Source organism: Gopherus flavomarginatus, chromosome 8, assembly GCF_025201925.1.
Source record: "Gopherus flavomarginatus isolate rGopFla2 chromosome 8, rGopFla2.mat.asm, whole genome shotgun sequence".
In the NCBI taxonomy this organism is placed as follows: domain Eukaryota; kingdom Metazoa; phylum Chordata; order Testudines; family Testudinidae; genus Gopherus; species Gopherus flavomarginatus.
Genome location: NC_066624.1, coordinates 76,534,743 through 76,556,676, shown reverse-complemented (window position 1 = coordinate 76,556,676; position 21,934 = coordinate 76,534,743). Strand labels below are relative to the sequence as shown.

Sequence of the window (21,934 nt, the reverse complement as noted above, 5' to 3'; positions counted from 1 at the left end):
GCCATTCAAGAAGGACAACTGCCATTCTTTAAAACTATAGTTTCCCTCTGTATTGTAAAAACAAAACAAAACAAAAAACTCTTAAACTAGAACTCTAACTCAGTGTTACTAGGGCTTTCAGGGAAGCTTCATTGTGTGTGTGTGTGTGTGTGTGTGTGTGTGTGTGTGTACATACATATACACAAAAAAATGCTAGGGGATTCATAAATTTTAAGGCCAGAAGGGACCATTCTGATCATGTAGTCTGACTTCCTTTATAATGGAGTGTGCAGAATTTTACCCAGTACTTCAGGCAGGGACTGGGCAAGCAAGGGCTAAAACCAATGTCCAAGATTTTGCAAAAAAAAAAAAAAAACCTGGTTGGTTTGGGTGGCTTGGGCTTTTGAGTGCCCAGCTTGAGACACTGTAAAGGTACCCACTTTTCAGAAAATGCCACACACTTCTGAAAATATTCAGTGTGGCTCAAGTTGGACACACAAAAATGGCAGGGCCCCAAATCACTCGTAATTTTTGAAAATCTGGGCAAATATGTCCAGAGAGTTTATCTTCACTGGCTGAGCACTGATATTTAAAAAAGATAAAACAGGAAGCCTAGCTACCATCCCCGATCCAGTCAACAAAAACAATTACATGGATGAAGGTCACTATCGGATTAAAAAATCAAAACCCACAACTCAATTCCAGCTCAGAATTCTCTTGGTGCTCTTTCACTCTCTGCTACTTGAAGCTTAGGCTTTAGCCCCAGTGTTGGCCTGAGCCAAAGTTTCAGAGATATTTCACAGAGTCAGGGAGTACTAACAACCTGGATCTCAAAGGAAATGGAGGGATCTTCTGGGAAAATAAATCCCCATTGCCAGTGTTGTTGTCGTTAATGTCAATATTTAATACTGATACTTTTAAAAATGAAGTTATCTTAGATTATTTGGGTAGAGAGGCTTGATCTTGAGAGGGTGCTGCTTGCTGCTTGAAAGGTATTGAACTCTGAACTCCTTTAGCTTCCACTGAAATTAATGACCCATGGTGCCTACTACGAATGAAGCCAATGGCAAAACTCCTGTTTATTTAAATGGTGCAGGATTGGGTACAAGGGCTTCACTGGAAGTCAAGGCCACACAACTCTTTGCAGGATCAGGGCTTTTGAAATGTGTCTCTTAAGTTCCTGGTGAGAGTTGGTTATCACATGGAAATGAAACTCTTCATTACAATAAGTCATCCTCCCTTGTGTCCTTCTGCCACTCAATATTATTATAGTAGTGACAGAGATGCTGGAAAGGTGAGATCAAGAAAAGATTTGTTAGCACAAATATTAGTGCTGGCGGGGTATTACAGAGATAATTTTTTGGAGAATATAATTTAAAATGCACAGCTCCTTTACATATCTGGCCAGTAATCAAGATTCTGCTTCAAAACTCATTGACATCAGCAGGGCCATGATTTCACCCAGAATCTGTATTTAGAAACACCATCAGATCCTGCTCATTTTATTCACACAAGGCCTGATTCTGCTCCCATTAAAGTAATTGGTAAAGCTCCCAGTAACTTCAGTGGTGCAGGGTCATGCTTGCAGGTAGCCCATTGACTTAAATCTGAGGACTGTGAATTATGAACGCAGGATTTGGCCTCCTACAGTGATCTAGATAGAGAATACATGGTGGTATGGGCTACAGGGTTTATTGTCATGCGTTTGAGCTGGGTTTGTTGCTCACAAATGGTGAAGCCACACGTGATTTATATGGGTTCTCACAAACAAGTGCCAATCAAAGCTTACCATTGCACAACACCATCATCATATATTCTGTACGGGAAGTGGTACATACTTTGCAGGGTGGGGAGAACTCTTTTAGGAATGTTTTGAAGAGTTTTATACAATGCTATCACTATTTTTGATAGCCCTGGCCCTACAGAGCCAGGTTACCTTAATACCCTGAGTGCAGGATTCAGAGAGAAAAAAATCTGACTAATAAACCTTTAAAATTACCTATAATAGAGATGCAAACAAATGATGTGTCCATCTGGAGAGCTAGCAATCTCCCCTTTCCAATGCTGGCACTCTGTTCAATTAGAAGATATCAGACTTTTAGCTCATCTCTGATTCATTTTGCACTTCAGTCTTGTATGATTTAGGGGGAAAATTCCTCATTTGAAGGAAAGAAAGAAACAACATTTTGGTTTTGGTTTTGATGGCAGCTATTTAAAGCTGCTCAGAGATTTGTGATGTTAGAAGTAGTCCTGGCAGAGCTGGATGAAGGGAAGAGTGCAGATAAAGTGTTCAAAAATGCTTGATAAATATAGTGTATCATATGGCTTGGCAATTTATCACATAGATGTAAACACCACATATGTAATTGTAATATAAACACAAATCTGTAATATAGAAATACATCATATCTATATCTAGCCATATTTCTATTTTGATTATAGATACTTAGATCTTGACACATCCACTACATTAATACTTAGTCCTGCCATGCGTGCAGGAGATTGGATTAGATGATCTCTCAAGGACCCTTCCTGTCCTATAATTTTATGATTGCTATAGCTATATCTTTCTCTAAATATATAAAGGTATAGGGAACTTTTCATTGAGGGGGAAGGGCTAGAGTTAAAAATAAAATAATAGTTGTTGAATACATCTTTAATCAGTAGTATTATAAATTTGTCTACTTTAAGTAAAGGGAGATAAATTACCTTCTGTTCCAGTGTTTCTTTTATTTATTAATGCAATCCCTAAATTTTTGGGGGGCTAAGTTCCCCCCAAGCTTCCAGTTGTCTATGCCCATTATATATAACTATTGATATATCTTTAGAGAGAGATATAGCTATGTAGATTGGAATAGATATAGACATATGGATATTATATATTATATACATGTAGTCATATTATATACTTCTTATAAAGGCATAGTCGATAAGGAAAGAGCTTGGAAGAGAAACTTTTATATGCCTTTATACATCATATTTTTGGAAAAACTGATTTATAAGGGGAAGTTGCATGTACCTGTTAATCTATATGTTAAATGCTATGTTGGCTAATTTGATGGCTCGCTACTTCATGAGATGGCTGTTGTTTTCTGAGTGAAAGTTAGGTGGTTTTTAAAGATCAAATGATGGGTGCAGCAGCACAGAGTTCTTTCTCGGCCCTTCTCAGTGCTGGATCAGGAGCAGTCTTGCACTGGTTGGGAGACACGGCTGTGGCTGCTGCACTGGGTGACACAGTCTGCTTAGTGCTTAAATGGGACCCTCTGTTCTCCTACCCAATGGAATTGGCCCCCAGGCATGGTCACAATGTATTCTTCCCCAGTCATGCGCACTATTCCAAAGAGCCCTAGTCATCCCCACCCTCTACCCTTGGCTTATCTGAGTGAGCAATTCAGGCTGCAGCAGACTAAATTGCCTCCTTTATTTCCTTCTTACTTTCATCTTGGATCAAACCCTCCCTCCCCCCCCACTTTTTTTCTTTTTTCTTTTTTGGCCTGAGGCTCACATTAGTGCAATTTCTGCCACCACCCCTCTTTTTGTGGGGGGAGTTTAAAGAAAAGAAAGATCTTAACACAAAAGCCCCACTCAGTAACTAGAAAGCCGAAGCTGTTGCTGCTTCTATAGCCGTATGATGCTTTTCCTGTTTGTGAGTTTTGAGAAACATTTTTGCTTTGTACTGTAATGGAATTAGAGGACAGATGCTGACTGTAAATGGGACACGCGACTACCAGCCTCTAGCTTAAATATTTAGATGCAATGTTACAATTACTGACTTGATGCGTGAGCTTTGAAGTGCTACACATGATCTAAAGGGTAGCATAGGCTAGATGGGCTCCAAGATGGATTAATTTTGGTTGCTAGATAACCTTCAGGAGGATATTTTTAGTCCGTTTAATTAATATGATTAATTTCCCAAAAAAGAGGGTTGATGTACAGGAACCAAATATCAATTTGTGTATCTCCATTCATTTTGTTCATTGTGGGGACGATGCTGGTCCAGTGGTTAGAGCATGGGACGGGAAAGAAGCAAAGTAGTTTCTATTCATGGCTGTGTGACCCGGGATGTACCATCTCTTTCTGGTGCAGTTTTCCTATTTAGAGAACAGGGCTAATTACACTTACTCACTTTCGTAAAACATTTTGTGATCTACAGCTGGAAAGCACTATATATGTTCTGTGTATGTCTGCCACCAAGCCATATTTTCTCTAAAACAAGTGACATGTCTTATTTGTCCTACTGTAAGCAATAAAATGCTATATGTAATTCAATAGTAAGACCACAAATTTTGTCTTACAGAGTTCTAATAAGTGTATTTGTTCTAAATGTTCCTAGTAAAAAAAAAAAAATCAGATACGGAATTTAAATGAGATAACTCTGTGATTGAGAGCAATTATTTTATTGAATCTAGAATTTCTTAAAAGTACTTTCAAGTATTTTATCACTAGGATCTCTAAGAATTAAACTTGTGTAATTAGAATGGAGATACTGTACTCAAACAGTTGAAATAGACAAGAAAACAGGGAAATCTGTTTGACTACAAAGTGAGTAAGGACTGCAGGATTTATTATTAATATCGATATTAATTGTTTTTATAGTGATAGTGCCTAGGATGCCCAGTCATGGACCAGGACCCCTTTGTGTTAGGTGCTGTACAAACACAGAACAACCCCCCCAGATATGATTGCACCTATTATTGAACCTACAAATAAGCTAGGGTATGATCCAAGAAGGTGTTGCTGAGCATTTCCAGAGCGGTGTCGAGCACCTGCAACTACCATTGCCTTCAGGGAGAATTGAGGGTGCTCCACACCTCACAGTATTAGGCTGTGAGATTACTATCTTGAAGGTCAAATAAGGCAAGAAACATTTTCAAGGAGTGTCAGATGTTTTACTCATTGCGCGCCAACAGTGCCATAAAACAATATTGCTATCCATACTCCAAACAAGGGTGGGGGGGAAATGATTCCATTTAGCAACAGGGTCTCTGCTACACACAGAGAAATGGCACCTCCCTTTTCTGAAACTATGTCTACACTAGCACTTTTGTCGGTATATCTTATGTTGCTCAGGGATGTGAAGAAAACATCCCTCTGAGTGAAATAAATTACACCAACAGAAGCGCCGGTGTGGACAGTGCTATGTCGGCGGGAGACGCTCTCCTATCAGCATAGCTGCCGCTGCTCGTTGGGAGTGGCTAAATGATGTCGACGAGAGAGCTCTCTGCTGTCGGCATACATGCGGGATCTTACAGCAGCGCAGCTGCATTGGGACAGCTGTGCCGCTGCGAGGTCTCAAATGTAATATTTGATTAACGATGGTTTTATTTTGTTTTGCAGTCTTAAAAAAGTAACCTCCTTAACTTTAAAGGGCTTGATTTCAACTCTTCTCAGTAAATACATTTCAAACAAGACCAAACCTTCCCTTCGCAAATACTAGATCACAGATTCATGCATTTCAATTTATATGACAAAAACTGACATTTCAAATCATCCAAGGAAACTATTAAAGATGTTATCTGCTTTGACTACTCTCTACTTCTAAATTAATATTTGACTAGACTTATAGGGTAACATTCTGTAGTCACTGACCTCTATGGCTTAACTTCCATTGATTCAGGGTGACCAGGATTTTGCTCATAAAATTCTTACTCTGTCTGTTGGCAGACATCATACAGATATTGCTTTCAAAATCCTTGACTTTAATGGGAGTTTTGCCTCTGAGTATTGGGCTCGTTTTGAACCCAACTTTGTAAGGTGCTGAGCAGTCTTAGCTCCTTGTGAAATCCTCAGGATCAGGATATAGTAAAGGTTCACATGACTGGGCACCAATCCTGCAAACACTGTCATATAAGAGTAACTAGAAGTTTCATTCAGTGGGCCTACTCATGTGCATAAAGTTACTCACATGGGTTACTGCTTGCAGGACTGGGTCATCGATTTGTTTTTATTCTGTTGAGGGCTAAATGATAATGGGGGGGTCCAATCCTGAACTCATTATTCGGGCAAAGTTCTCTCTGAAGCTAAGGATTTCTAGCAGAGCGTTAGTCAAAGTGACATCAGTTGGGAGGATAAGATTTTAAGTTAAAGAGAGAAATTCAAATTTACAAAATAATCTAAAATCATGAAAACCTTAGATAATTTTTGGGTGATTTTAAATGGTAATTTCTGTTGAAATCAGTGAATTTGTTATCTAATATTTGCTAGAGGAAGGTTTTGTTTTGTATTTATAAATAAGATGCATTTAGTGATAAGAGTGGGGACATGTACTTGGAAGAGGAGAACACATAAAGTTGATTCTGATAGATTATTGAGAGTCCTCAGGACTAACTAATAAAACTGTATTGGGAAATGAAGCAGAACTACAAAGTGCTCTCTGGTTAATTTAAGAAGAAATTGAGTGAAACACAACACAATAAATCAGACCAGTGTAGTCAGTGTGAATTTCTCCATATAAATGTCACTTGAAATGCTATGTAATGAACATGTATGGGGAGAGAGAGAGAACAAAATAATTAAATAAAAGTTTTGTATCCTTCCAAGAGTTCCCAAAATGCAGGGGTCTCTTGCTAATAAAAGTGATGTACAGTAATATAACTCACCACAAGACTTTGTTTAGCGCAACGTGGTGCATAATTTTACTTCATTTGTCCTAAAGTACTGCTGGCTCATGCTGTTAAACTAATTCTGTTTATGCCTCACTTTTTCTCTAGTAACGTGATTTAATGAAATTAAAAAACACTGTGAGCATATTACAGTTAAACTGTTTCATGTGCTGAGAATATTTAGTTAGTTGGCCTCAGATGCAGTCTATGAGAGGTCATTTCTTTATTCTGGTAAATAAAGATTCAAGAACTATTAAGAATGTACATATCTAACTAGCATGACAGTAAAAGGCAATTAAGTAGTCAGTTTTATGTCTTATCTTGCTGGTTTCCCTGCAGTTGTTTTACAACTAGGAATTAAAATCTGAAAAGGAAGTTTTCAGTGTCCCTGGCCAAATATTGATTAAGTAGTTGTTTGCTGATACCTTTGTTACCCATAAAAGGCCAGTAGCTCTGCCCCTTGTTGTTCATCTTCCATTGTAACTGATTCTTAACCACAGAGATCAAAGCAGGATCATTTCAATTTATCTGTCTTGGAAAGTCCTCCTTTGGTTCTAAAACCTCCATGGATTAATGATCAAATTGCCTTGGGGAGATGTGAAACTGAATGGATTCTTTATTTAACATGGTCTGAGGATATGCACATTATATATATATATATATATATTATGGATTTTATGTTTATAATTAAATATTTAGGTTATAATATATGGAGATATACCTATCTCATGGAAATGGAAAGAACCCTGAAAGGTCATTGTGTCCAGTCCCCTGCCTTCACTAGCAGGACCAAGTATTGATTTTGCCCCAAATCCCTAAGTGGCCCCCTCAAGGATTGAACTCACACCCCTGGATTTAGCAGGCCAATGCTCAAACCACTGAGCAATCCCTATATTTTATTATAAAATGCAATGTAATTTTAGAGTACTAAGATGCTTAATATTTCATTGAGTTTTAATTAATTTAGTTTCATTTCACCTAATCTTGCTGTTGGTGACAGTTTAAAGGAAGAAAGAAAAGAAAAGAGAGGTTATTGTTTACACTAAACATCCTGGTTCAGCCTAGTGGGTGCTGAGTGAGACCAAAACTTCCATTGAAGGCAATGGGAATTTAGGAAACTCATCGCATGGCAGGATTGGGCCCTAACTATAAGAATAATGCAACAATAAGTGCACTATTTTTTTATATTTGGCTTCATTATTGTGATTTTGTAGGTGATTCTCATTTGCATCAGTGAGGATGAATGTTCTGCCCCTTCTCAAAACTATGGGGCAAACCTAATATGACAAGACATGTGAAAAGGATTTATTCCTTGAAACAATTCTCAGCTGTAGAACATAAACCTATATTATAAAATACATGCCACCACATCCTCAATATGCAAATACAGCATATATAGTATATACAGTTAGGGCTCTTTTACTGATTTACAGTTATGATATAGAATTTCAACTAAAGTGCAGAGACTGAGAGCCAGATCTTGGTCCCATGATTACACTGGCCCCACTGATTACACTGAGACTTTAACTTTAGATACAATGGTAGTGAGCATGGTATAAAAAGACAGATACATTAGATACTGCTAGGGACATTGCTATTGATTTTACATGGAAGGTCCTGAGATACTAAAGCAATATAAAGCCAGCTATACCAAATCTATAAAATAGAGATTTTTTTGAAAATCAGCATTTTACCAACTATCTTTCTTAAATACATATTTGCATTTGCTTGATCTGAAAATCTCTTGATAAAATAACAATCTATGTGCTCTTCACAAACACTTGGCTACTTTTGAAGATATTTTGCTCCAGTTTGATAGTTAAGATTCTTAAAAAATATTTATGGACAAAAGTTCCTTTAAAAATCCGAATTTTTAACCTGTACCTTTCAGTGGATCTCTGCATGATGAGAAGAGTCACATGTATTCAACATTATGATTTTTTAAAATGTCAGTGGATATCTGTCTTGGAGTAGAATTTCTGTCAAACATGGCCAATGTTTACACCATGCCTGAGTCCATATATGGGTCTGTCTTAAGGATGTGGCTCATCTTGGAAGTCCAAACCAAAAATGGCTATGCAGAAATTTCTTTATCAGTCATACTGCCACATAGATTATCATAGTGATTTATATTACGTGAGGAATAAACAATCTTCAGCTAATGTTTCAGTGTCCAGAAAGTTTATGCAACATAAATCAAATCCCTTTCACCTTACTCTTGTCTGTAAGAACATATATGTGCCATATTAAGTAGGATTTGGCCTATATGCATAACCTGAAACCAGTAACCACCCCAGTTCTCCTAGCTCATTAATTACTTTACTTCACTTTATTAAAATGCACCTTTCTATTGTTATATACCCCAGTTAACACAGCACCAAAATTCTAAATTTATTCACATCAGATTTAAACCCCTCTATACGTCATCAGAATGATCAGTTTCCATATCCTCAACCACTTACTCAGAGAAAGGTTGGGATAAAAGCAGGAAGGCCTTGCAGCAAGGTCAACTGACTCAGGCTCTGTTAGATTTGGGAAGTGATTCCATAGTTGGGAAACCCTTTCATTGAAAGTGTCCTTCCAGTATAGCTCCTGCCCATTTAAATCTCAAGGCTGTTAGTTTGATCTGAGCTGCTGTTCTAAGAGTTGAAGTCTCTCATGTAGCCAGGACCCGGTCATAAGAATCAATCAGGTAGCAAAAGCTCAGTGATGGTTGTTGCAAACTTACCAGTAGAGCTTAGTGGGGAAAAAAAAATCATGCTATTGACCAGCTGAGATGGAAATCATGTTTCCATGGGTTTCATGAAAAGCAAAGTATCTTGTGGTTCTCAACTCAATATTTTTAGCAAAAGGAGGACTTTAAGGAAAAGAGAAAAATGTTAAGTGTTTAGCAACATTAATGTCTGACATGCCATTTCCCCATTTTCACTAAGAAAAACAGTCTGTCCTAGATCAAATTTGTGGATTCTTGGGAAAATTGCAAAACCCTCAGTGGACAATACTGATCTCACTTAACCTATCAAAATCAGGAGTAACTCTAGTGAAGTCAGTGAAGTGACACTGGTGTAAGTAAAAGCAGAATCAGGCCCTCTATGTTTGCATGTAAGAACTGATACTTCTGAACAGCTACTAATCACTTTAGGACCCTGCAAACTTAAATATTCCTTACTTGTGCAAGTAGTTCCAGTGAAGGGAAAACTACTTGACTGAGTAAGGTAGGAGTAAGGGTTTGCAAGGATTACTTAGGTAAGTAATCATCAGATCTGTACATTGCAATATTTTGCAATAAGGCCTTCAGCTTTTCATATCATCTTGCATGCCTTTAATGCAGAAGAAGGCCTGGAACATTTTAACCACTTTGTGTGGCATGAAACGGTTGCTATGTACATGTACTTTGTGTGTTCTTTGCATACATTTTTTAAACTGATAAGTAACACAGAGGAAATGGCTCCATTTGTGAATCGATGCACTCAGTTCATTGATTTAGAAAAAGCAGCAAAGAGTCCTGTGGCACCTTATAGACTAACAGACGTTTTGGAGCATTTTGATTTAGAGCTAGTCTACACTGGCAATGCTAAAGCGCTGCTGTGGCAGTGCTTTAACATGGCTTGTGTAGTCAGGGCAGAGAGCTAGGAGAGAGCTCTCCCAGCGCTCTAGAAAAACCACCTCCACGAGGGGCATCAGTACCAACATTGGTGCACTATCTACATTGGCACTTTACAGCGCTGAAACTTGCTGCACTCAGGGGGGTGTTTTTTCAGACCCCTGAGCGAGAAAGTTGAAGTGCTGTTAATTGACACTGTAGACAAGCCCTTAGTGATTCAAGGTTATAGTATTATACAGTAGATGTTACAACTGGAAAATAAATGTTAGGTCACTGAGTCCACCTCCTTGCAAGTGCAGTATATAGGGCCTGCTCCTGCTCCCTTTGAAATCAATGGGATCCCACATCACTGGGATCAGGATTAGGCAAAAAGTGCTCCTAATATTTGATTTTGCATTTGGAATGCTCGTTTTCCATCAAATTCATAGGACTCAGATGTATATGTTGTAGAACACAGGCCTTCTTTTTAAATAGTCCTTTAGAGCAAACTGCGTGTCCACCACTTCTGATGAGCAAGCAGGTGGCTAGCTGTATGAGTGGCTATTTCACATGCTGTTCTGGGTTATTCAGGGTTTGTTCAGCCCCTACTCATTCTCCAATGGCTTGCCTGCCTGCCCCTATCTACTGAATAGGAAAATATAGCTGGTTTCCAAGTCACTCCCTTCCCACGGTAGACATGGAAAATGGCTGCACATGGCAGCCATTTTGTTGTCTGGTTATTACTTCACTCCAGGTATAAATGTACCTGTGTGCATAAATATTCTGCAGCCAAATTGTGCCTTCATTTACATCTGAGCAACCATGATGTCTTTAGTGGGGCTAAGCAGGTGTAACTGAGATTAGAATTTGGCTTTGCTATGGGAACAGAAAACTTCTTGAGTTTGAGGGAACTAGAATAGAATCCAGCTCACTTTCCCATAAATGTGTTAGTTTTGTAATGTTAACAAGCATTAAAAATAGTAACAAAAATTTACTTCTGTTGGTAAAGTAAGTAGGCCTGACTCAGAATACAAACAGGGAGCAGGTCTGGCTAGTAAAAAGATGACATTTTTACAGTCACTTTTCAGAGAATTAGACTTTAAAAGGCTGTAGCCAGGCCCTGATCCAGCCAAAATGGTCTTCACAGCTGCCAGCCCTTGGAAGCTCTGTTATTGTGAAAATCCCCCTAATAGCTGATACTAATACTCCTCACTTGATCCGGATTCTTGGGCTCCCCAGTGGCTGAAGCTTAATCATGATTTTGAAGGGAGGTATACTCGTTCTCTGCCAGCTGTATTTCTCACCCCCACTTCCCAAACAGAAAAGCAGTTGGAGTTTTGGAAAAGAAATCAGGGAACATTGCTGGGATGCTCAGGGAATCAATGGGCTGGAGAAGTTAAAAGTACCTTTTTTCCTCCTGGCTGATATGTCTTTCCTTGAGGAAAGTTAGAAGGTGGGATTTATGCTATTTATATTATAAAAGAGATGGAGAAGTGAAGGCCAATGGATGACACAAACATTTCTCCTAGTCTGACCTCAGGAAAAGATTTGTCAATAATAGAAGAGCATATCAGGGGCTAAACATTGCCTGAAGATTTTAAAAAAAAATCCCTCCAAACAAGGTCCTCCCAATGTAGTGGTCAGAGGTGAGTGGTAGGACACTTCCAAATCTCCAAGGAGAATCTTAAATTTAAAACAACCTGGCTGATTGGGGTATAAACTGTTTCTAACACCATCCATGACCATGAAGGAAAGTCACTCTAATTTGGAATTAGACCAACTTACATTTGTTTCTTGTCCGCTGGCAAGAAATTTGAAGGGAACCAGAATTAGAAGTTCTGCAGTATAGGAGAGGGAGAGCTACTTTGGATAAGTAGCTCTTTTTTACTGCGTAGACTTCAAATTTCAGCTAGTCTTTGAGTAGCACTGCTTCCTGGCAATGCCAAGGAAAACTTTAGCTGGTCAGGGCCCGTTGTTTAGAAGGAATCATCACATTCCGAATCCTGTATACTAGAATATAAATACATTGAGAATGTGTTGATATATAGCTCTGTGAATGTAAAGAGGCGTTATCAGTCTGGTTTATGTTTTGTGTGCTGTATCTTTAAATTGAGAGGGGTCTGCAGGAGCAGCTGTGAGCCAGTTGCCATTTTGTGTTCAGTTCAGGTGCAGCATGTTACTAAGTGAGTCACTGTGTTTTCTCCCTCTCATAGTTGTTCTTTTTATTTGTTTTTCCCTATCTGAAATTTAAAGTAATCTAGACTGAAAATGAGACTGCTTTGCTCTGTGCATGGGGAAAATATAACAAGGAGTGTCACACTCTGTGGCTTTTATATGGGACTATACAAATGAAGGTCCTGCTTGCACCTCATGGACCCTGAAGATTGCACAGCACTTTTTATAAGAGTAAGGGATTGCTCCTGTGTGTCCTCTCCCCACATCTGCAAAGAGTGCTGGTGTCTGCCTGACTACCATTATCAGGTATCTGCATTAAGTATTGCATATACATAGGGCTTAATCCAAAGCTCATCACAGACAATAGGCATTACTATTACAGCTTTCTGCTGTGAATATTCACCAATACAAATGTAATGTGATATTTGCCTTCTGTGAATATTGGCCCAGGTGTTAAATGCTACTTAGGGTCCTAACTCCTAAATAGCTTTGAGGATTTGGACCATTCTTAAAATTCTCTGTTTTTTCTGAACACTCCTAGTGAGTACATTTGCTCGGATGTTCACAGATGATGGACACAAAAGGAGCACAAGCACAGTCAAAGGGTATTTGTTAAAAATGTAAATTGATATTTCCACAGCATATTTTGCAGTATTAGCCCAACTTTTAAAATACGTCTTTCTGCGAAGGCATCTGTGTTAAATGGATTGACTCCAGAGAGAAATCAAAAAGGAAGTTCATAGTTGACTGTGTTTATTAGATAAATTGGTACTTTCTGTTATAAATATTCTTACTGGAAGAAAGGTGTGGGCTAGTGGTTTGAACACAGGACTGGGAATCAGGAAATCCCAGCTAAGACCTAATTTCAGCTAAGATTGATCTGAACAAATCACTGGGACCAGAATTTTCAAAAGTGTCCACCATTGGATGCCTCAGTTTTATGGGTACTCAACTGCAGACACATAGGGTCTGATTCTCAGAGATTCTTCTTGCCTGTCTTCTTGACTTTCAGATGTTCACATTAAATGTCTATATTGCTGTGAATAATTTAATGAACCTTTTTTTACACCGGCAGCGATCGATCCAGCGGGGGTCGATTTATCGTGTCTAGTCTAGTCTAGATGTGATAAATCGATCCCCGAGTGCTCTCCCGTTGACTCCTGTACTCCACCGCCATGAGAGGCGCAGGCAGAGTTGACGGGGGAATGGGAGCAGTCGACTCACCGCAGTAAAGACACTGCGGTGAGTAGTTCTAAGTATGTCAACTTCAGCTACGTGAACGTAGCTGAAGTTGCATAACTTAAATCGACATTCCCCCCTCCCCCAGTGTAGACCAGGCCTTAGACAGAGGAGGAGGTTTCGTGGCCCTGATCCAAAAGACTGTTGAAATGAGTGGAAAGACTCCTATTGTCTTTAATAGGCTTTGGATCAGGCCCTAAGATACTTATGTTGTTTCCTTCCCTGTTTTTTTTTAAATCTGATGAATGTAAGTATTCCTGAGCAGGTGAGAAGTATAGTGATTAGAATCAGGCATAGAGCTGGGAGGGGCTTTGGATGCTTATTGTCCTGGTGCCGCATCTAAGTCCTGATCTTCAGTACCACTAACAAGAAACTCTATGTGGATTCTGCAGATTGTGGAAAACTATTGGATGTACTGGATGCTCTGGGACAGGAACAAATAGTCACCAGGTCTTGACTGAAACCAATAGGCATCTATCCTTCTCATCTGCTGCATTTTACATTTAAATCTAGGCTAACTACTGAAAAATGTATTACAGGGAACAAGCTTGCATCTGCAGGGAGATGAACTGAATGTACCATTGCTAACATGTATGATTCTGTGGAATCAGGCTACACAATCAAATACACAAACAATCAAGCAGAGTAGATTGCCTGTGGAAAAGCTGCTCACTCTTTAAAAGGAAGAAAAAGTTTTACAGCTTAGACTAGTACACCCTAGAAGGAGGCGTGTGTAAATTTTAGATGAGACAAGTTTTGTGTGGAGAATAATACACTTGTAAAGAATGTGAGGGTGGATGTCTTTTCTTCTAGTTATGTGTTGGTGAGCATCAGTCAGCCAAGGAAGAACTTCACAGGCCTATGGCAGAAAGTTGCTACGCTACTTTTAGGGGACAGGTTTTCCTTGAGGAAGAGCTGTTTATGCCAGGCATTGACATTTTTCTCCTGTAACAGAGGAGGTACCAGGCAGCCTTTGCATAAGGTGCCAAATTCGGAGGTTCTCTACCTGTGGTGAAGCTGATATATCCAGAAAGGGGTTACTAAATTATCCAGCCAGTGGTGTATTTTGTTGCTAGCTCATAAAGATACTTCAGAAAAGCTGTTTCCCTCTTGAGAATACACCACCAGATTGCACCTAAAGAAGGGTATTATCAAAACATGTTCCCCATCCCAGGGCAGATAATCCCAGATCTTCCTACTTCCCTGCCCCTGAAAATTATTCATCAATGGGACTTATTCACATTGCCTCTTAGCTGAGATAACAGAATGTAAAGTGTTTCCATATAATCAATACAAGTATATTACCGCTATGCTTTTACACAGCTGGAGATGGATGGTGAACTATATGTCTAACAGCATGTATGTGAAACTTCTTGCATTGTAATGGGAGGTACATGTGCAATGGGAGAATAAATGCCATAGGAGTTTTAATTAATATCCACAAAATATTCCGCACATTGTGGACAGATTTTTGTTTCCAGGATGTTGAATACAGAAGAGGGCACAATGTATGGTGACTTATGTAAACTAATGAGAATGATTAGAAAATGGGTACAAGCAGCAGTGTCATCTAACATGCATTGATACATTCTGTGGGCATGAAAAACAAGTGTAATACAACTTAAAGGTTTCAGAGTAGCAGCTGTGTTAGTCTGTATCTGCAAAAAGAACAGGAGTACTTGTGGCACCTTAGAGACTAACAAATTTATTTGAGCATAAGCTCGTGGGCTAAAACCCACTTCATCAGATGCATAGAATGGAACATATAGTAACATATGTTCCATTCTATGCATCTGATGAAGTGGGCTGTAGCCCACAAAAGCTTATGCTCAAATAAATTTTGTTAGTCTCTAAGGTGCCACAAGTACTCATGCAACTTAAATTGTGCAGAGGGTGTATGTGTGTGGAAGTGAACAGCAGAGAATGATGTGGCTGGCCAAGAAGAGGCTGTGTCTGAGGGAGACTCGAGTTGTTCTGTGGTGGGACGAGAAGGCTGAGATGTGACTAACAGGAGGGTGCAAAGTAAAGCAGACATTTTAAAAATCTGCTTCCATCACAGAAGACCTCCCCAACTGTCCTGGCAATGCACAAAAGTCTGCTCCCGTATTGCTGTGGAAAAATCATCTTTGGGAATTAAAAAAAAGTTCCAGTGTATCATCACCACCATCCATCTAATGCACATTCCTAAAGAGGAGAGAGTAGTCCTTGCACTGGACACTGTGCAGTTGGGTGGCAGCAGTCACTGCAGAGCTGTGCTGCTGTGGTGGTGCGAAGATGCCTGTGCAGTGTTCTGCACAACAGTGGCTATCAGGGCAATGAAGCTCAAGTCTGCTAAATACTCAGGAAGGCCATCAGGGTACAGCAGGTGCTGCAAGTACATCAGGAAACAGTGAGAGATGCGGCTTTTGTAAGTATCTTATTTGGTCTGCAATGTCTGCTGTGTACTGTGCCTCGGTGGGCATCTACAAACCACATTGTATAACCACTGTTCCTGTCAATTACAGTATTTTGCCCAACCTGACACTGTAAAGAGATCTACATTTGTCTTGCTTTGTTTATTTAACACTGCAGAACCCCAACTTTTTGTTCCATTAACTATGGCTTCTTTTCTGTGTGTGTTTATTTTACATCTTCTTCTTTTACACTGTGGCCTAAGCTTTAAATGAATATTTAAATAATCTGCAAGGACCTTTCTTTGGATCTTTGTCTTTATCTCTTTATCTAAATCTTTGATCTTTGATCTCTTCCTTTAGAACAAATCCATGTAATGGGAAAAATCAATCTTCCGCAAATGTATCGTGCATGTCCATGTAACTTGACTTATATTACCTATGTCTGGTTATCTTTCAGAGAGAGAGTGAGCTCTTCTTTTTACTATTACTTATTTGGATGTCTGAGTTTAGAATTAAAAAAAATAATTTGTTAACATAGTAGAACATGTTTAATCTAATAAAGCATGTGTGGTTAAAAGACTTAACTATAACTAATGCAGAGCATACAGAACTGATCTGTGTACTTGAGCTATAAAGATCAGGGTTGTTCTGACCCAGGGGTTTTGGTTCAATCCATTATGGAATTAGGGACCAGCTACAAAAATTGGAAGTTTGGATCCAAACTTCCTCTGCTGTGTGGGTTTATATAGTGGGTTTGTGTGTCTCATGGACTGGGACTGGCACAGGAGGGTGACCAGCTGCACCCCCATATAGAGGTCTAATTGATAGGCACTCCTGCTGTGCTCTGAGGCATCCCACCATCAGGTGCTGCTTTGGAGCAAGGTGACTCTTCACTGCCCCCGACTCTGTATTGTGCTTAAATGGTGTCACCTCGCCATAGTGACTGCATGGAGTAAGCACTAATAGCACACTGGGGGTGGGGGCATGACAGTCGTTACACAGTGGGTTCTGGAGGATATCCGCTTGCCAAGGTGGCACATGATGTGAACAATGGCTGAGCTATGTGATGTTTGTGACATACAGGGCAACCGACCACAAATCAAATTGTAGTGCATTGCAGTAACATGGAAAAAGAAGGGTAACACAAAGCACATGTGAGACAAGGATGCTGGTTTCATTGTTGCACATGTTGTATCACCTGGAATATCTCTTAACTATCCTGGTGGTGGAGAGGCTGTTGTGGATGATGTTTTCTTGTGTAGGCGGAAACAATGGTTTGGCACTTCACCATGACATGTACTTCAGAAATGTAACTGGTGGGTTTGGCCTTGGAAATGGCCAAGTTAAGGAGCAGAGAAATGTCCATGGCTGTTGAAATTCCAGCCTTGTTAACCACACCCATGGCCAGATAAGCCTGCAGCTATTGAGGCTGCCCTCCAGAGAAGGCTCACACTGCACCACTCTTATTATGTATGCTCAGGGTGCTACATGTCCTTTGTATGTTTCAGTTCTCTTTCACAGTGAGAAAAATCCTCTCCCCTCCACCCCCTTCCCTGATCCCCCAATGGAGCCACGCTTAAAATGTCCATTTCCTTCAATGGGTGTTCTCATGTAGTACCTCTGTATAACATGTGGAACAGGAATCTTTAATTATGAACAAGCTGGCTGTGGAGTAATACTGTGATTCTGTTTTATATCATGTTTGAATTATGTTTTCCATTTTGATGCCTTCAAGACCTTATAATGCTATGACAGGTTTTTCCTGTAGTCCTTCCTCACATGAGTAGTTCCTTTGATTTCTGTGGAATTTCTTACATTAACAAAGGCTGGACCTCTGGCCTTTCATAAAGCTCACCTTAATTTTAAATATTTTTCCACCCAACTATAATAGAGAAATATTTTACATACAAGCACTGCCTAATTTGTACAGATAGAGACAATCCAGCTGACTAAAATCTTGTTGCTGGAACAATTAGTGAGTGAGTCATTGTGGAAAGTTAGTAAAAAAAAAAAAAGAAAAGGGATATTCATATTCACCAGTAAATCCCAGAACAACTTTAATGGTTGCAGCAAACATTGGAAGTTAGATCATAATTACATTTGAGTGGAAACATAAATTTGAGAGTCGTTTCCATGGATAATAGTACTTTTCATTTGAAATAAATATTATCCATTACCATTTTCTTGTAAGTCTGCACTGAAAAGAAGAAGAAAATAACTCATATTCCAACCCCCCAAAAGCACGATTGGAAATGACTCAAATCCATTTTAAGATCTTACTTTTAAAAATTATGATAAAAGAATGAACAAAATATGGATAAAGGTAGAGATGGACCAATGAGGTGGTGTTTTGAAAAATCTTGTCAACTGGGCTTTGCTTTTGCAAAACCAAACTCAAGAAACAAGAGTGCTCTTGATTCTGGTTCCATTTTATTTGAGTCACCAAACTTTGTGTTGGAGTGGAGGTGGGTAGGTTTGAATTAACGTTTTTTGGTTTTGCCTCAACTGTAATTAAAACACACACTTGGAAAAAGCAGGAGAGATTTTTATTTTCTTGTTTACACAGAGCATTATAGATGCTTAAAAGTAGTTTCCATAAATAATTTTTAAACTTATTTGCCAACAAAATTTAAACATGAAGACAGTCTAGAATTCATTATGATTAATAATATACAAATATGTATGTGTAAACAATGGAAAGTAAAAGTTAATCATCCCTGATACACTGTGGGATTAGGAATGAAGAGACCTTAATTCTGTTCCCGAGTCTGACACTGACTTGCTGCATGACCACAGACAAGTCACTCTACATGTGCCTCAGTTTACCCATCTGCAAAATGCTTACCCATCTTATAAAATGTTTTGTCATAGAAAAGTGCTAAATGAGTGAAAAGTTTATCATTTTTATTATCTTGCTCCCATTTGTAGTTTATTTTTAATTTTGTTACTATTTTATACCAGAAATGTAGCACATTTTATTGTATGCAGTAGGCACCTGCTCCACAGATGCAGAAATAGTATAAAAGCTACAGGATGCAGACAAACACTTGAGACATATCAAGCCTAATTCTGCATTCCTTCTGAACTAAAACTCCCATTGACTTCAGTGGGCACCGAGATGCATAAAGAATGCAGGACCAGGTCTAATATATTCATTTTATATATTTACTGTCAACTTCTTTTCTAAAACTTTTCCCTAGTGACTGTACATCATTAATTCAAGTGTTAATGAAAGACCTGCTCTCTTAAATATTGGTTGCTTATAGTGAGCAAGCAAGAGAATTCAGGATATCTGTTCAATCTGTTTTGCATGGTGACAGGTTTCAGAGTGGTAGCTGTGTTAGTCTGTATCAGCAAAAACAATGAGGAGTCCTTGTGGCATCTTAAAGACTAACACATTTATTTGGGCATAAGTTTAAGTGGGTTACCCAAATAAATGTGTTTCTCTCAGGTGCCACAAGGACTCGACATTGTTTTTGATCAATCTGATTAGTCCTATGAAATGATAAGAAATTAACTGAGGCTTCAAACATTTGTACTTCTACATAGATTTGTTTCAAGAGGAATTAGTAGAATCATAGATTATTAGGGTTGGAAGGGACCTCAGGAGATCATCTAGTCCAACTCCCTGCTCAAAACAGGACCCATCAAGGATTGAACTTGCAACTCTGGGTTTAGCAGGCCCATGCTTACACCACTGAGCTATCCCTCCACCCTTAAGCTAGTATAAAATACACTAAGGGCCAAATTCTTTATGCCAACATAAATGCAGAGCAACTCCTTTGTTGAAGTTCCCCTGCATTTGCAAACCTTGTAGCTGAGATCAGAATCTAGCTTTATAAATGTGTTCTGTACAGTTTGAACAATTGGAATAACATAAGAATCTTTTCCTAAGGGAAGTCGTGGATAATGTTTTGCCAAATTCAGGATTCTGTGTGTTAGGATTTTGTTTCCTTTTAGTTATTTTTTTTTTCCTTTTTAGGGAGTGCTAGCGGAGGCTTAAAGAGGAGAGGAATTGTTGTTCTGTTTAACTACATAAAACATTAAGCAATGAATGAAAAAGTACATGTGTTTCAGGTTAAATATTGAGAGATCTTGGTAACTTTAATACAGCTTTCATTATAAAGTGGTAAAACACTTTGATACATAAGCTGGGGTAGAAAGTTATGTATGGTGAGTAGAGTCATCTGAATATATTAGTAGCACACATCACAAGCCTTATGGAATGGTACATACAGTTGTCTGACCTGTACTTACGAAATCTTTCATAAATATACCTACACACATACACACGCTTAAGTGGAGTTACAACAAATAAATTTGGCTCAGTGTGTGTGTTTGTTCATTCAGACAAAAATCATACACTTGGGCTGAAACAAGCCATTAATAACTATTTAAGAAAAATATAGATACTGTTACTAGTTATTATAATACAGACGTAAATAAAAGGAAATATGTTTTAAGAAAATGTACTTTTTTGAAATGTGCTCAAAGGGCTTGCTTCAGTACCCATTCGAGTCTCTAAATTACATAAATTATTTCACTTTCTAATACACTTGCTTAAAAGTAGTTTCCATAAATAATTTTTAAACTTATTTGCCAACAAAATTTAAACATGAAGACAGTCTAGAATTCATTATGATTAATAATATACAAATATGTATGTGTAAACAATGGAAAGTAAAAGTTAATCATCCCTGATACACTGTGGGATTAGGAATGAAGAGACCTTAATTCTGTTCCCGAGTCTGACACTGACTTGCTGCATGACCACAGACAAGTCACTCTACATGTGCCTCAGTTTACCCATCTGCAAAATGCTTACCCATCTTATAAAATGTTTTGTCATAGAAAAGTGCTAAATGAGTGAAAAGTTTATCATTTTTATTATCTTGCTCCCATTTGTAGTTTATTTTTAATTTTGTTACTATTTTATACCAGAAATGTAGCACATTTTATTGTATACAGTAGGCACCTGCTCCACAGATGCAGAAATAGTATAATTTGGGGAGTCCGCTTGGGTCTCCTAAATCACTGGACAATTTGGGGAGTCCGCTTGGGTCTCCTAAATCATTTTTCTGGCAACAGTCCAGATGACTGTGCTGTTAATGTGTTTTGAAATATTTTGTGTGATTCTATTGATAAATATTATTTAGAAGTATAGCTCATCAGAAAAGCCCAATAGAGGAGTTTTCCACTGGACAATGCTGTTTTATCGATATTCAACAGCATTGTGTTAATTTTGCTGAAATTTCATTCTGGAGAAAAAAAAAAGGGAAAATCAAGTTCAGATATTGTCAAGTTGTCCTGTTTTGATATCTTTGAAATGAAATGTTTTGAGTTTTTCTTTCAAAATGACTTTTTGGTTTGAATTTTATTTTATTTTATAGCATATATATATATATTTATATATATAAAATAAAAAATGTTAAAAGTGAAATCCAAACAAAAGGTTTTGATTTTGTTGAAGTGAAATAAAACTGATTGATTTGGAAAGAACTGTTTTCAAAATTTCTTTTGTGGAGAATTTTTGAAATTTTCCAATTTCATTCCAAATCAGACTGAAAACAAATTTCAAAGTGTCAAAATCTTTCACAAAATGCAACTTCTGCTCTTTGTACAGCTCTGTTTAGACATTTTCCTCATTGTTAGTAGCTATATTTTCACTTTTGTCTAAATTTTCAACTCTGTTTGACATTAGACCTAATTAGTCTCTTGAGATGCGGAGCAGTTGGCAGCATCTTACGAAGCAAAGTTTTATCTATAACAAGATAATTTTCAAATTTTGTCAATAACTAAATATACCTTTTAAGGATTTGAGTCAAAGCGCATTGAAATCAATGGGAACACCAGATTTTTCCCATTGACTTCAGTGGGGTTTGGATCAGGCCCTAAAAGTGAAAGAAAACATTTTGGCAAATATTACAAGGTCTTCATTTTTATCTGAGCAAGAGTGAAACACA

General features: G+C 38.3%; 1 protein-coding gene across 4 annotated transcripts in view; it reads left to right on the top strand.

The window, feature by feature from the left end:
* Positions 1–21,934, top strand: part of PAX3 (paired box 3) — a 101,110-nt gene that overhangs the window by 6,917 nt on the left and 72,259 nt on the right. The window contains exon 5 of one of the 4 annotated variants that reach the window (XM_050964076.1): positions 3,559–3,567. The exons of the other annotated variants lie outside the window; for them this stretch is intronic. Coding sequence (XP_050820033.1) covers positions 3,559–3,567 — 9 coding nt within the window. The remainder of the gene's footprint in view (positions 1–3,558; positions 3,568–21,934) is intronic. 4 annotated transcript variants of the gene reach the window in all.